The 17140-nt window shown below is 41.3% G+C and overlaps 1 protein-coding gene across 10 annotated transcripts in view; it reads right to left on the bottom strand.

The window, feature by feature from the left end:
- Positions 1-320: 320 nt before the first annotated feature.
- Positions 321-17140, bottom strand: part of LOC141381306 (5-hydroxytryptamine receptor 3A-like) — a 50507-nt gene continuing 33687 nt past the window's right edge. For 6 of the 10 annotated variants that reach the window (XM_073945077.1, XM_073945078.1, XM_073945079.1 and 3 more), the window contains 5 exons: positions 16517-16686; positions 16277-16395; positions 5962-6172; positions 5056-5226; positions 321-2657 (listed from right to left, as the gene is read on the bottom strand). In XM_073945077.1, coding sequence (XP_073801178.1) covers positions 2359-2657; positions 5056-5226; positions 5962-6172; positions 16277-16395; positions 16517-16686 — 970 coding nt within the window. In that variant the 3' untranslated portion in view covers positions 321-2358. The remainder of the gene's footprint in view (positions 2658-5055; positions 5227-5961; positions 6173-16276; positions 16396-16516; positions 16687-17140) is intronic. The other 4 variants (XR_012401262.1, XR_012401263.1, XR_012401265.1 and 1 more) reach the window with 3 other exon arrangements.

The raw sequence follows: 17140 nt of genomic DNA, 5'->3' as shown, positions 1-17140 counted from the left end.
TATCGTTCCTTACAAGGCTGTCTAAAGGTGTGTGGAAAGTGTGAGCGGTTTCACTTCTATCCGTGCTGCTATATTTGAAGTAATGTACCTGACCTCATCATAGTAACTTGCACAGGATTATTGAAGTTCTTCTCAAATCCTTTTAGAAATAGACGAACGTGAGAGTGAAATGCAAAAAAATAGAAAATAAAAACTGATTAGTCTTTTAACCTGAAAGAAGAATAAACTGATTTATAAATATTATCTATGCTTTTTGGACTATTATGAACTCATGATGCAATTACTTTAAAAAGTCACAAATTTTTTACCCAGAAACTTAGTTCAAGTTCAATTGATTTATATAGCATGTATACAGCAGTTGGGACACAGGGCCGCACAAAGTGCTTTACAGAAAAAATAAACATATAACAGCAGTAGGCACATAAAATACGAAAGCATAAAAGGTGTAACAGATTAAACCAAAAAAAAAAGCTGAAAAAATTCACCTAATTAAAAGATATCACCACAGTTTTCCACACTGACAGAATTAAGAACAAGACCGTTTGACCCTCCTAAGTTCTGATCTAATGTTACGCCCAGGTTATGTACCTGGTCCGTTTACAATCCGACAAATCACTGGGCCCAAATATAATAACCTCTGTTTTCCCCTCGTTTAAAAATAAAAAATTCTTAGAAAGCCATGCTTTCACCTCCTCCAGGCACAGTAACCGGGAGTTCACAACAGATGATTCGTCCAGTGACTGATAGATTTGTGTATCATCTGCATGAAGATGAAAGTGCTTATCCATATTTCCTGAAAATAGAACATAATGGGAGCATGTAGAAAGAGAAGAGTGAAGGTAATGAAATTGAGCCTTAGGGAAGACCACACGTCAACGGTGCCGTACAGGAGGAAAAGTTATCAATTTTGACAAAAAAACTTCCTGTTGGAGATGTTTGATTTAACCCAGTCGTTCTCAATCTGTGGTACGTGTACCAGTAGTGGTAGGCGGGCTTCCTTCTAGTGGTACGCGGAGGAATGAAATATGTCATGTACAACCTACATATATTTCAAAATGTATCAAAAATTATATATAATGTGCCATATATGACATATAGCCTATATTTCTGAGGTAATCTGCCACGTTTGTTTTACTGTGCAGAGTTGTAGCTGCTTTACTGGGCCTACTACACTACTGTATTTCAATACTGCTCATTTTGGTGCTACATGGAGTGACAATTTTTTTCTGAGGTGGTACTTGATGAAAAAAGTTTGAGAACCACCGATTTAACCCATTTCAGCACTGTGCCCCTCAGCCCAACCCAGGACTCTAGCCGAGATAATAACACAGAGTGGCCAATGGTATCGAAGGCGTCAGATCAATCCAGCAAAATTAAGGCCACATGATTACCAGCATCTGTGTGGAGTTAGATGTCACTCAGAACTCTTAATAGAGCGGATTCAGTGCTATGAGCCGATTAAAAAGGCTCAGCGATACCAGTCTGAGATAGAAAACTTTGTAACTGATTAAGTACAATTTTTTCTACACTTTTTAAGATGAAGGGTAAGGCGGAAATGGGTCTATTTTTTGAAGTCAGATGGGTTTTAAACTGGCCGGCAAAGTACCGGTCGTAAGGAACTTATTTATAACACTGAACAAGACCGGGGTCAGAGGTACAAAGAGCGAAGTATAAAATCGAGGCTGGACAATTTCGCCAGGGCCAGAAGTGTGTTTTAATTTTGAAATTATGGACTTTAGATTTGTTAAGGAAACAGGAGCAAAAGTAGTAAAAACAGATACAGGGAGATGGCAGTTTTAGAGATCCACTGGAACCCCAGACAGGCTCAATTTCGACCCGAACCAAACTTCTAAATATGTTTAGATTAACACTGGTAGAAAGGTTGACACTCAACATTGAATTTTCATTAAGTTTATTTTTTTTGCTATAAACAATAATCACTGAAGAGAAATGCAAAACTACTACAGTCACAGCCCTAGATTAAATCAACCGAAATAAAACACATTCAATCCCTCAAAATCTCAGCAGAGGGGTCATTAAACAACTCCACAAACAGCATCGCTTATAGTAACCTGTGACATTATTTTTTTTAGCAGTATTTATTAAACAAAACTATGGTTATAAACTATGGTTGCGTAATTATGAAAATGGGGCTGGTTGATATTATTAAAATTACAAACGCATGCAGAATATACGCAGAGCAGTGAGAAATAAACATTATGGTAGATGGGGTTTATATATTTCTTTAAAAATGAGAATAACTCAGTAATTTTATTTGCAAGATTCATATCATTTTGAGATATATCATCAGATTATATTCACCACCAGAAACACACACAATCAATCAGGTGAAGAGGACTAGGCATTTGTGTAGGAGTAGTCAAAGCTGTTATCTGCATTGCTAGACATATCCCAGAAGTCCAGATTATTGACCTTGCAAATATCAGTTTGGGTTATAGCGATTACAGTTATCGCATAAAGAATGTAGATGCTTATAAAAAAACCAAAGACGAATTTGTCTACGCGATTGGCAAATGCCAGTTTTTTCTCCACATGATCTGCTCTTTCATCAATCCTGCCCAAGATGTTGACGGTTTCCTGGAGGGTTGCGATCTCTGAAGCCACATCACCAGTCTTCGGTGTTGTCACACCAGTATCTGTTGAAGCAGACCACATTGTTCTTTTTACTAATCTAAAAAAGCTTCAATTGCATTTGCTCATTTACAGACACGTTTATTTAAAATGACTTACAAATGAGGATAAAAGATGTACTTAAAATAACCAGAGAACAGAAATATATTATACCTGTATATAATAGTGATGGGAGGTTCGGATCATTTTACTGACTCGGATCTTTGAGTCTTGTTCATCGAGTTTTCGAGTCATTTCGAGTTGCCAAAATATGATAAAAATGTTATAAATTGCTTCCAAAGACATCTACAACTAGCCCATAAGGTTGATCACACGACAAATAAGTCATAAAAAAGAATACTATAAGAAGGAGAAAATAATAGTTAAATGTTTACCTGCTCTTTTGTCTATGACGGTATTGTTGTCTCTTTGCTCAGCTCACCTCTTCATGTCTTCAAATGTCAGTGGTTCGTTCACGTTACAATGACAGTCACATATAATCTTAACCAATGTACATAGTCTGAGCCGATAGGAGCCATGATAATTAGTTCACCTTTCAAGTCTTCTGGCTCTTGAGTCATTCGTTCATCACGCGACAGAATGACTCAAACCCGATAAAGGACTGGAGAGTTGAACAGATAAATTCTTTATCCGGTTTTAAATGCATATGATTGGCCCGTGAGGAACGAATGACTCAAACCCTATAGAGGACTCGAGAGTTGAATGGATCAATTCTTTTTATTGGCTCTAAACGCATATGACTGGCATCTGCCTTTCTGCGATGAATGACTCAAAAGACTTGAAATGAACGATACCACCTGCGCAAATGTGCGCACACGCGGATAAACCAATCACTCCCTGAGAGGACTCATATTTCCCGAGTCATACTAAAGATTCATTCAAAATGAACGAACGTTCAAGAAAGACCCATCACTCGTATATAATGCTATGGCAAGTCTAAGTTAGTTTGGCAGTTTATTTTATTCATTTATTTTTTTAGGAAAGTGTCTGGTGCATATGGAGAGAAAAAGATCTGTGTAATCGCCTGTGTGAAACTTTTTTTTTTATTTATTAACATCCAGAAATATTGATTCTTTATAATCAAAGGTGAAGTATGTCATTTACCTGCAGCCACAGTGGGGTTGATTAAACAAAATGGCAGCATCACTTTTGCTTATAATGTTTCTGGTATGGTCTGTCACCTGCATGTTGTTGTCATGGTCATTTGTGTCTGTTTTCTCAGTGCACGTGGCGTTTTGACAGCTTGCCATGTGCTTCACTGTCTCACCCCACTCGTCATTGAACTCATTAGTACATAATTAGTATTAACCCCTTGTTGATTGCCAGATTGGATCGCTATAGAATTAGCGGGTTTGGACCAGGTTCGGACTGCACCCGCCCAGCAGGGTGCACTCTTGGGTCAGCATGCCACCCAGCTCACCATCACCTCCAGTGAGGTTGAAATGCTCACTGCCCAGGTGGTGGAGCTCAATGCACGATTCGAAGAGTTCCAGCACAACGCTGCAAGGCCCAGGCAAGCTACTTCACACCACCACGAGCAAGAGCCCTATGCTAACAATCCTCCTCTCTATAGTGAGGACCCCCACTCCTGTTGGGCCTTTTTATCACAGTGTGCTCTAGTTTTTGCCCTGCAGCCTCACCATTATGCCTCAGAGGCATCTAGGGTGGGGTATGTCCTAATTCTGGTCACTGGGAGAGCACGTGAGTGAGGCACTGCAGCCTGGGATGCCTCATCTGATCCTGAGCCCATGCAGATGGTACTTGTGTGCCTCATGCCTCAAGAAAAGAGAGACCATCTTGCCTGTGCCTCTACTGCGGTAAACCCTTACCAGGTACCCCTTACCAAGTTATCACCAAGTTAGACCTCCATAACGCTTATCACTTGATACGCATTTGTGAGGGAGATGAGTGGAAGACAGTCTTTAATACCCCTATGGGGCACTTTAAATATCCTGTCCTACCCTTTGGTCAGACCAATGCCCCAGCTGTCTTCTAGGCCCTAATTAACGACGTGCTGAGAGAGATGGTAAACAAGTTTTTCTTTGTGTTTCTGGATGATATTCTTATTTTCTCATCCTCTTTACAGGCACACACTCAGCATGTGCATCAGGTCCTCCAACAGCTACCAGATAATCAAATCTTTGTTAAGGTGGAAAGCTAAAAGCTAGTGTGAATAGTAAGAACTCAATTAGCTGCTTCATTTGTGTCTGACTGGAGTTGGTAATAAACTCAGCAGGGCACCAACCCTCCAGGAACAAGTTAGGGCACCGTTATTCAAGTTTAACCTAGTAAGACCTTGATTAGCTGGTTCAGATGTGTATAAGCTAGACTCTGCAGGACTACGGCCTACCAGGACCAAGTGTGCAAACCTCTTATTCCCCTAGGTGTTTAAAATCATCCTACCTTTCTCCTGATCCAAATTGTTGGATTGCGTTTTGGTGTTCTGGTCTGATGGATGAACCTTGACGGATCGTCTACAGATCAGAATGCTGTCGTCCACAGATAGACGTGTGAGCACCATTGATATGAGTATACTCAACACCAGACACGTCAGACAGAAGGTGAAGTGATAATCTTCAGAGGACAGAAACGCACAAAGTAAACATTATTGTGAATGATCATGGACTAGTTATTTTGTTTATTAAAGGAGCGAATTTTGATATACATGTGTGTCATGTAGATCAGTATAGTATAACTTTACACAACACAAAATCATGTAGTAGGGTTGTCAAAAATATCGACTTTGCTACTAATCGGTGCTGATGTTTTCACATGCTCAATATATATGACTATGGCCATGAAGGTCATTGGTTTACCACACTTCACCGCTGCACCCAGTGCATACACAGATACACGAACACTGGAGTGATTCAAAGCCGCGCCGATCAGTCGATACATCAGCGGATTGCTCATATGTCAGCGCATAAACAAACCAGCTGTGTTTGCACTTGATAAACAGCGTTGAAGATTGGTAAGACGATGATCTTCACAGCCAATCGCAACTATTTCTGTTTAGCATGTGAACGCACTCCACAGCGCTCAAATGTTAATGGACGCTTTTAAAATTTCTGTACCAATTAGTAACAAAGTGCTTTTGACAACCGCAATTCAAGTTTATGGTGGTATGTAAAGTTATACTATACTGATATACATGACACAGACTCCCCAATGTTAAATTAGCACCCAATACTTCAAATGTGCAGTAATTTCAGTACAGATTGGTACCAAAGTCAATACTTGCAGTATTTAATTTTAAAATGAAGCAGATTTAAAATGATTTTCTATATTTATCTTGGTTGGTTAACTTACAGAGGACAGGACTACAGTTGCCACCATTCGGCAGGTGATCGTTGAGGATGAGGAGGAACATGGTGAAGCTCAGGACCAAGGTGACCTTAAAAGTGTTGCGTTCTCCTCCTTCAAATGGCACAGAGAAGCTCCCCAGGTCTGTCAGCATTATTAGCACACTAGGCAGGATCAGGGTTACAAATGCACCGAATGGGTTGATAGAGAGAAAGACCTGTACAAACAAGTGACAATTAACAACGCCACTAATTAATAAACAAATGTGAGTTTAAATTCTCTCTTCAATATGAGTTTATCCAAATGATAAAATATTATTTTCTCTTTTTTCTGAGACTGGCATCTCACCAGAAGCTGATTTATCAATGGGCAGGTGTACATTGGCTCTGAAATTAATTCAAGGCAGATATAAATCTGATCGCTCAAACTACTTTAGGAGGGGGTCTGAAAAGCATTACAGTTGACACTGGACAGGTCATAATGTCAACCCAGGCTTATTCTGAAAATGTACCACTATATACATTTCTGAAAGCACCAAATACATCCCAGGATCTACGTTATTTTTTATTTTAAGTTTTTGTTTTCACAAATCCACCAGAAGCAGCTGTATGTGCTTTTTCAGATCTCAAATTTCTCTCGCGAGAGCCATTCTTGCCTGCTGTTGTGACGTAAATCCACTAGAAGTCGCCGTCAACTGCCTGATTGACCGATCGACTGACCACCCTCCCCCTTCCCTAAACCCAACCAATAGTGTTTTCAAAAGCACAGATCGACAGATTTTGTGAGGGTAGGTTATACAAACATAAATGTAAATTCTTTTAAATTGAGTTTGGAAAGATGTCTTGCACGTATCTGCACAAAAAAATTGAAAAAATAGCAGAGCCTGCCTTGAGCGATTGTTATAATATTTTGCAGCCTGCGTATGAAATAATTTGTATGGCAAATAACGTATTAAGCTTACATTTCTGTAGATAATAATACTTGAATAAAATGCAGTGTATCTGACGCTTTAGTCGACATAACCTAGTTAACTTTGCATATAGCATGGGATTTGAAGATCAGAATCTTATCTGTTTAGTGGAGATACATTTATGTGGCCAAATGTAAATGGAACCATTTTCCCAAATCATCTAGCTATCCAACTTGAGAAAACATAAAGCGACCAGTTGTAAACAGCCCTATAAACTTCAGATTGCGTTTTAGAGAGAAGGATGAGTGTTACCAAATTTTACTTTTATAACTGTCTCATAGTTTTGAAACAAAACAAGTGTGAAAGGTCTCTGACAAAAGAGAATGAAGGCAAAATATTCGGCAAACATGACACCGCTGGCCACTAATGAGTAGTCTTTAATACAGTTTATTATGTCTTAAATTAGCATAAAAGTTTAGGAAAGTATTTCAATTGTTGTCATTATAGATCTGTGCATTCCTTCCTCAAGCCATACCTCAGTTACTATACAGTAATAAAAAATTTATTATTTAGTAACTTAAATAGGAATCGTGTACAATGGCAATTAAAATATTTGTAGCCATTTGTATTATATTACGCAGCACCCCTCGCCCAAACAAGCAGAACAGGTGTTATACTTGCTCCCCCAAATCTCTAAACTACAGAGTTTAAGGCTATAAGCATTTGAGTTCACCTCCAAACTCCAACTTAGCCACAGGTCAAACTCTGAGACACATACTTAAAAAAAAATTATTAAATATTAAATTTCTCTATCAAAAGTACCTCATTATTAAAAGCACATGTTATTTTTTGTGCACATTTCATACTAGTTTTGTGTCTGAAGTTACTGCTTATATCAAAACCATATATTAAAAATTCAGATTGTTAAACTTTCTAAGATTAAAGGGCTTCAATTGACAACTTTATTCTCTTTTAGATTTAAAGACTATTGTTTACATCAGATGGCCTCCATCCAAACAAACTTGGTGCAAAAGTGAAAAGGAACAATATACAGTGTACTTCACCCTCCATCATCCGTCTGCTCTATGTGCCACTTAACCAAGTCCCTTTAGGGTAAATCAATTTACTTGGCGGCCATCTTTGAAAAGCTTCTTGGGCAGTATGCTTGGGCATTCTGTCTGAAAGGGGAAACATCAAATTATCCAAAACTGCTTTGCAAGCTTTCAATTACATTTCACATTTCGAATGACCAATACATTTAAACAACAACTCTTTAGTTTAGTTTCTAAATGTTCGTATCACACAAAATCTGAAGAAAGTCACGTCTGGTCCAAGCCCCTCCCCCGGAGAATCTCAATCTATAGCGATTGCCAATTGGTAACTGTACTAGAAGGCAGGCTTTATTCGCCATATAGCAATCGCTGATTGGCTCCTGCACTAGAAGGCGGGGCTTCTCACCATATTGACAGTTACAGTTTTCCCTATTCAAAAGTATACGAGTGACATGTCTTGTGTATTCTATTAAAGAGCTTCAAATGACCAAGAGGCGACACTCAATAGAATGTTCCATTGCAACAGCAGCGCCCAGCAACAGCCCTGGATTACGCCATTTTAGAGTGAAAGTGATCGGCCGTCCATTGGATCTCATTACTGTCGCGATGGCGAGCAGCTGCTTTGTTTTTTATTTATCTATTTAAAAAGCGCAATAAATCTTAGATACAACCTGAAAGACGACAATACAACACTTATTATCACAATCATCAGCACTTTTAATAGTTTATTTTACAGACTTATAATCCGCTGTTGTCCTATTGGAGTTTACATTTCAAAATAGCCATCACACCCTCTAGTGGCTGTTTCCCAAATTACACTAGAGTGTCGCCTCTTGGTCATTCTAAGCTCTTTGATTCTAACGTCTTTGACCGAAATCAACTTAAAAGACACAGACATGAACCAGGAGTGTCCGAATGACCACAGCACTTCATGTCAGCACCTGAGTGGACATATAGCTGACACATTTCATAAAGACATCAATAAAACCATGCAGTCACAAAAACCACTGCTTATGGACACAATAGACACTGCTCATACCCTGCACAATGAGCTCCCCTTAGATAGACTGTGACATATTAGAACAGCTTCAAGACTCAAGGATGATCTCCAGGAAAGCAGCCAAGTCAACATATTTCAGTGGCCGATAAAACAAGAGCCACAGCCTTTATCACCAGACACACTATCCATATCTCCATAGCCCTCTTTGAGTTTCTCACAGAAAATGGAGGAACTTGCTCGGAACTAAACTCTCACACTCCATTGCTCCAGCTCTAGATAACAGCTAAAAAGTGGTGAGCTCCACAACAACCTCTGCACCCACCTGACCCTCCACCTGTGAGCACCCTCTGGCCTCTTCCACAGTGCCAGGGCCCTTGACAACCTCCTGTCTTTAGCTGTTAAATACATTAGCTTTTAGTGATGTGTCGGGTGCACACTTTAGCCCCTTTCACACATACACACCTTTCCGGAAAATTACCGGCAATTTCCGACAATTTCGTTCTGGCTATTTTCCGGAAAGAGAAGTTGTAACATTACTGGTAATTTGCCAGAATGTGAATGCAGAAGGAAGATTGCCGGAAAGAGCGCGTGCACGTCTAGAACGTGCTGACGTGAGACGTCTGCTTTAGCCAATCAGAACAGTCAGACGCATTCACGTCCGTGCGGTTTATGAGAATAAAAGTGTAATGAAGTTTACGGCCCTTTGGCCGCCGGGAAGAAGGAGGCGGAGAACCGACGCAGGTTTAAAATATTTATTAATAACAATGACGGCAGCTCCTCACGGAGACTGCCGTCTAAACCAAAACAAACGGACGGCAGCTCCTCATGGAGACTGCCGTCAAACTGAAAGCAAAAGTAAAACAATATGCCCGGGCCCGGTCCTCTCCCGGCTTCCACTGCCATCGGTCCTCCTTTTATGGTCCAGAGCTCCTTCCGTGGGATCCGAGGCAGGTGCGCACCGCAGGTGTATCCACTTACGCGGTGGCCTCACCCCGTTCCCACGGCTCTCGGCCACGCCCCCTCGCCACATACCCCCATCTCCCATCACAGGCCGCGGGCACCGGGGGGGTTTGGCGCCACAGCACCCGCGAGAGCTATATGAGATGGGCCGAGAGAAAAGGAGATGGAAAAAAAGGAGGAAAGACAGAGTAGACCGAGAAAGGGGAGAGAGGAAAACGAAAAAAAAAAATTGGGGTTCGGTTCTCCAGAAACGCTGCCACTAGGTCCTCCACCAGCTGAGAGATGCGACGACGTGCTAGGAGCCCTGTGGAGGAATCTATCCACCCGTCCGTCTTCTGGCGTCCAGCGGCGGTTCTCCTGGCTGGCTGGCGGCATTTCTGGTCTCCTGCTCCGCTCCCGCTTCGGTGGATGGATGCAGGCTACGGCATCATGGCGGATCGCAGCGACTCCCCCGGGTTCTGTGGGATGGCTCCCTTCAGCACTTTCCCTTCCGGCGATGAGCCCCGCGTCCCCTGCTCCTCCCCATGCTGGGAGACGGCAGCAGGCAGATCCTTTCCTCGCCAGCCTCAGGCCGCCCCGGCACTCTGGGCAGACGGACGGGTTTCTCCCCCACTCGGGTTAACTCCAGAACACTTGCCCCCTCTCTCAGCGGCGAGGGCATCTGGACAACGCGTCCCTCCTTCTCCCGGGTTTCGGCACCACTGTAATGAAGTTTACGGCCCTTTGGCCACCGGGAAGAAGGAGGCGGAGAACCGACGCAGGTTTAAAATATTTATTAATAACAATGACGGCAGCTCCTCACAGAGACTGCCGTCTAAACCAAAACAAACGGACGGCAGCTCCTCACGGAGACTGCCGTCAAACTGAAAGCAAAAGTAAAACAATATGCCCGGGCCCGGTCCTCTCCCGGCTTCCTCTGCCATCGGTCCTCCTTTTATGGTCCAGTGCTCCTTCCGTGGGATCCGAGGCAGGTGCGCACCGCAGGTGTATCCACTTACGCGGTGGCCTCACTCCGTTCCCACGGCTCTCGGCCACGCCCCCTCGCCACAAAAAGCCTTCGAATATTTTTACAAACACATTTAGCTGCTAGAAATTAGTCAGATAATGTTTATATATTCATCTTAATGCCAACCATGTAATTAATTATCGATAAGATGCTTATGATAAGCCGTTGTTTGTTTACCTTCAAGCTTTGGTTGTGCCTATGAAACAGCCCATGGGCACACACACATATCATGTACATCTCGACATGCGAAAGTGTTTCTCTATATGTTTTCATCGAAGTTGTTCACAATACTGATCCATCCACAGAGTTTGTGATGTAGTCAAATGTTTACAAACACAAGCGCAGCTGTTTAGAGGTCATATCTGGTGAATGATGTCAGAATTTACCGGTATTTTGGAATGGATGTGTGAACAGTCTTTTACGGAAAAATTCCGTAACGTCCTCGCCTGTGTGAACATCGATTTTTTGAATATACCGGTTAAGTCATTCCGGAAATTTTCCATATATTTACCGGTATCACTGTGTGAAAGGGGCTTTTGATAATAGCATCTTTTTCAAATGTGAACAAAACAAGCTGTGCCTGTAGCTTTTTCTAGGCTGATGTCTGTTTTTTATATGAAAGTCTAAGGCTTTTTCAAGTCGTGTAGCAAATCATTCAAATCTGGTGCCGATGAAATGTAGATCTGAGACTACTGTAGCAGACATCCCAAGTTGAGAATAGTCATTCCCCGGCGAGAGTGTCGCAATTTGCGGTAGGATGCGGGAGTTATGCTAGATGGAATATCTGAAAAGCGGGGGTGGGGGGTTGGTTGAGTGCGCGTGACGTGTCTGAAGATCGATGAGGGATCCGGTGGGGAGAGGTGAGAAGGGTCTGCAACTTAGGCCCCGTTTACACTACTGCGTTTTTGTTTGAAAACGCATAAGTTTTGCTACGGTTACGCCATCCGTCCACACTACGTCGGAGTTTTCGAGCGCCGAAAACGGAGCGTTTTGGAAACACTGAAAAGGCCGTTTTCATCCTAAACGCAGCTGCTCCGTCTCAGTGTGGATGAGGGAAAACGGAGACATCTGAAAACGGAGGCGGGGCTGCAGACATTCGCCTATCTGATTGGGGCTTTTCCTCAATATTAAGTAGCCTAGCGTTACAGAGAACAAGTAATAGATTCCATTGACCAAAGTTGGGGAATATGTTGTTAGATATAGACAACTAGATGAATGAAATATCACGTTTAATAAATATAGTGAGATTAGATCCAGCGGGAGATCCTTGATGAACACTCCGACTAGCACAGCTCTTATCTGGGTAGATAGGCTGCAGCGTATCCTAGAGAGAGTGTGTGCGTGGTCACGTGATGTGCGTTTTCGGCGTTTGGGTGTGGACGGACAGCTGTTCAAAAACGCTGGGTGAAACGGTAGTGTGGACGCGGATCATTTTCATTCTAAAACGCCGTTTTAAAACTGAAATGCACTAGTGTAAACGGGGCCTTATTTGAGGACTGGGAGGGAGACGCGCAATTTACGGGAGATTATCACTCGTCTGCTGTAGGGACAGTAACTAAAACAGTTAAATTGGCACTTTTAAACATCCAATCACTTAACAAAAACTCACTTCTAGTCAATGATTGCGGCTCTACTTGATTAAATTAAATTAATATTAAGTCAAAAGGAAAAACACGATTATTTTGCTTACCCCATTGGCAGATCATTTTACTTGTTTTGAAGAAAAACTCACTTAATATTGGCTTATTATTTCTCGAAACGAGACAATATGTTTTGCTTGTCTAGAAAATGCTTCTTGATTAGATAATTTTTGGATATTTGGACTTGAAACAAGACAAAAAATTTAAATAAGAAAAGCATTTTTTGCAGTGTAGAAACATCCTTGCAGGTGTGTTGAGGCAAGTTGAAGCTAAAATCTGCAGGACACCGGCCCTCCAGGACCGAGTTTGGACACCCCTGCTGTAAACTATTAGCGTTCAGCTTCGCGTCTAGGTCTGCATTTGGTACCCTTTTCTTGTGCTAGGTACCCTTTGCAAGTGGTACCCCAAAAGTGGTAAGGTACAGTTCGCTTGTTGGCACCTTTTGACAATGGAAACCATCATAAAAGCGGTACCATACCATACCACCCAGTGGAAACAGGCCATAAGGGTCTAAACATTTCATTCACTGTTGTTAGGGATGTAGCACTGTCTAAACAAATTTGGATTTTCTTTGATATATTGATCACTCCAACCACTGAGGAAAGATGTGTCTTTGCTAAAAGGAAATGCATTAATGAGAACACTTGTGCGCAGTTTATCAAGGTCATATCACTAACACCAACCGTTTATCCTTGATTTGTTTAAATCAACTTGTTTAACTCCACAGGGTTAACTTAGTAGCTCAGTGGTTAGCACTGTCACCTCACAGCAAGAATATCGCTGGTTTGAGTCCTGGCTGGCTCAGTTGGCATTTATGTGTGGAGTTTGCATGTTCTCTCCGTGTTCAGCTGTAGGTGCATCAGAGTGCTGACTTCAGCCCCTGTGTGTTTTCCAGTGACAGATCCTGTCGCCAAGCGGCGTGCAATAAAGATTTCAGCCTAGAGCACAGTGCAGTGCTAACTTTTGCCCCTGATTTTTTTTTCCAGAGATGGCTCTAGTCCCATAGCACTGAATAAAAACTTCAGGCATTGAGCTATGTCTAGTATCAGCTCCATCAGATCTCCTAGTTTTGTTCACTGCTTTTCCTGCCAGTTTGTTTTCCTCTGCCTTTTTGCTTTGTCATCTGGGACTCATATGCTTACTGGTACTTCACAAAAACATAGCCGAGTAAATTTCCCCTCTGCAAAAGCTTCAATTTCTGCATATTTGAATGCTTTCTAGCAGTGGCTGTACTATTGTGAGAACCATCTGGTCACACATAGCACAACTGAGGCACTCAAATTCAATTATTAAAATGGATACCAGCCGCTATCAACCGTTACCACCACAACAGCAAGGGATTGAGACACCCTCGATGTGCAGCTACAACTGTATTCTTCAATAGACATTTATATTTGCACTAGCATCCAGTTGTTTTTTGTTCTCTTTTACGTCACATTCACATTTTCAAAAAATCTGCAAGAATTGCACAAACTCTGAAGTGGCACTTTATATATTTAATTCATGCAGTGTAAAAAAAAGAGTACTGAGGGTTGATTACTTAATTCAATTTCTGTGAATTATAATATTGTATTTAGAATAAAATTGTATTTATTTGATGTTTTTCATTTTTGTATTTATTCTAATGTTTGCAATTTCTTTTTTTGTCAGATTACTAAATGTTTGCTTGCTGACAGTGAAACCATGGATGAACAGTTTCAGGTCATTTTAAGATTTTGATTAATACACTGACCCCATCTTAAAGCTTTACTTAGGGTCACTAGAAAGATCTGGTAAAAAAACAACAGTTCCAGATCGGTTGATTCATTCATTCATTCACTTTCTTCATTCACTGCCTCGCCTCAGATCGGTTCAGTATCATTAAAATCTTTTAAACAGTCGCGTGCATCACAACAGCTTTTGGCGCAAGTGATCATCCTATCATTCGGTATTCACAGAAATTATTTAAAGAATAAACTTACAAAGGAAACTTAGGAAATGTACCTTGCAGATGATCGCAGGAAAAAAAAGGCAGTATTTCACTGTAACCCCTGGCCTTCTTCTTGATATCAGTGGAGACTGACAGACGCAGGATTATTTCTTGGTGCAGTTTTGTAGCGTTTTAATACATATTTGTGAAGTTGAAGGCTACATCTTCACCGTCGTTTGTCGGCATGACACAGACCAACATTACTCGCATTACTGAGCAAACTCGGAGCACTTCTTACCTACTTTGCCACTGGTCCTTTACCACTATTGTTTTCAAATCTGGAAATTTACATATGAACAGCGTGCTCACTGAGAGGCGGGATCACGTTGAGGCGATATAGAAGAATCACTTACTTTACAGTACTTACTTTTATACGTATTGCATGAAAAGAGATTATTTGTTTACAACTTGAATTGGTTAATACAAAAGTAGACATATCAAGGTTCATATAGATGTCATAAATCATCATCTTTGATGAGTATTTGCCGAGTTTCCTTTCATTTTTAATCACAGTCTGCACGCGTCTTCAGAAGCTTGTAATAACAATGCCTCGTGGGCGTGGTCGCATTAAAACTAATGAGATCAGACTGAGAAACTAGACATATCGTTGGTTTCATACTGATAACTTCATCAAGTAATGTTTAAATGCATAGCTGCATTTAAAACTAGACCCATCAAGCTTTCTAGAGATACATGTCTCATCTTTGTGCGTTTTGTTTTCACAGAGTTTCAGCGCATCTTTTAGATGCACTTCTAAAAGCAGTTCGCGGAGAGAGAAAAGAGAGATTGCCTACACCAGTGGTTCTCAAACTGTGGTACGTGTACCACTAGTGGTACGCGGGCTTCCTTCTAGTGGTACACGGAGGAATGAAATATGTCATATACATGCTACATATAATTCAAAATTTATTAAAAATGATGTATATAATATGCTATATATTATATATAGGCTATATTTCTGAGGTAATCTGCCAGGTTTTTTAACTGTGCAGAGTTTTAGCTGCTTTACTGGTCCAACTACGCTACGGTATTTCAATGCAGCTCATTTTGGTGGTACTTGGAGAGACAATGTTTTTCTAAGGTGGTACTTGATAGAAAAAAGTTTGAGAACCACTGGCCTACACTGTTTGTTTTCCTTATTTTGCAAAAGCACACAGGTTTGTTGTTGTTGTTGTGAGTGTACACAACAAAAAGTAGACACATAACAGATTCGATTGATGTATTGATCTTATCTGTACGATCAAAACTGAAAGTGTAATTTAAGTTCATTTCAGCAGTTTGACGACACCACAGGTCAAAACGCGTATACGCGGTCTTCGACCCCAGAGGGTTAAAGCCATCAGCTTCTGGTTGTCTCTGTATCTGGTTAGTCTAACGCCCCATTCACACGGGGCGTCAGAGTCAACGCTTCCCATTCACTTTGAATGGGTGACGTCGGGCGTTGCCGAACTGCATTGTGGATCCGTCGGCGCCGCTTTGGAAGCTTTGCACGCTGCAGAAGTTGGGACTAGCTCAACTTTTCAATCGCCGATGGAAGCGTCAGCCAATCAGATCGCTGTATGCAAATACACCAGCTCAGACAGTGGCCTATTGCTGACTGAATTTCATTGGCTGATGCTTCTATGACGATCGCTTCAGCCCCAACTTCAGACACGCCTTCAGTCAAGCGTTGACGCTGAAGCCCCGTGTGAATGGGGCATAAGGCTTTTCTCTGCTTTAGGACTGACAAGCTCTCTAAACTCAATCATGTCAATCAGAGGTTTAGAATTGAATAGATGAGTTACTTCAAGATAAACGCGGTGCGATGGATCCACTATTTTTTTCACACCTGTAGTCTTCCACTCTCCTCGATCACCGCCAACCAAAGTCACATCATCAGAAATGTCAAGTTTGAGTGAACAACCTGGATTTAAAAGAAAAGGACATTAAAAAATGACCTAAAGAAAATGACGTAATAATAATGTCTGTCTAAAAACAAATAGCTTCAGTCTGCTTTACAAATAATTTGGGTATTTCAGTCTTACCTTTCTCTGTCCAACCATTGATGGCCACAGGACAGGATCCTGATACAAAAGGATAGGTGAACAGGTTGATTTCACAGCTCACCGTCGTGAACAATATAAGTGCATGGTCCACGACGCCATCCCTCCTCACCTGAACATCATGCGTGTAGGGCTCCACTGTTGTGTCTATTCTGAGGGCACATATTGTGAGAAATTATGATACTAAGAAACAGAGTCTAATTTTTAGCAATTACTCTGTAGATTGTTTTTAAATATAAAAAAATATATATTTTTATGTATATTTCCTACTTTTCATCCTTGTAAAGGATGAAATCAGCATGGCATGAACATTTCCCAGATTGTCGAAATTCATTTGTAGGCAGTTGATCCTTTTCATATCTGAAACATCCTTCCTAGTCGAGTTTCAGAGGCAGATACACTTTGCCAATTCAAATTTAGACTAAAAACTTCTAAAGAGCAGTGGTCACCAACCCTCTTCCTGAAGATCTACCTTCCTGCAAAATTCAGTTGCGACCCTGATCACACACGCCTGTCTGAAATGATCAATGCTGCTTCAGGTTCTTATTAATTGGTTCAGTTGTGTTTGATCGGAGATGTACCTGAACTCTGCAAGAAGGTAGATGT

The sequence above is a fragment of the Danio rerio genome, chromosome 3 (assembly GCF_049306965.1).
Source record: "Danio rerio strain Tuebingen ecotype United States chromosome 3, GRCz12tu, whole genome shotgun sequence".
In the NCBI taxonomy this organism is placed as follows: domain Eukaryota; kingdom Metazoa; phylum Chordata; class Actinopteri; order Cypriniformes; family Danionidae; genus Danio; species Danio rerio.
Note: the sequence above shows the minus strand (reverse complement) of the source record. Positions and strands in the feature narration are given on the sequence as shown.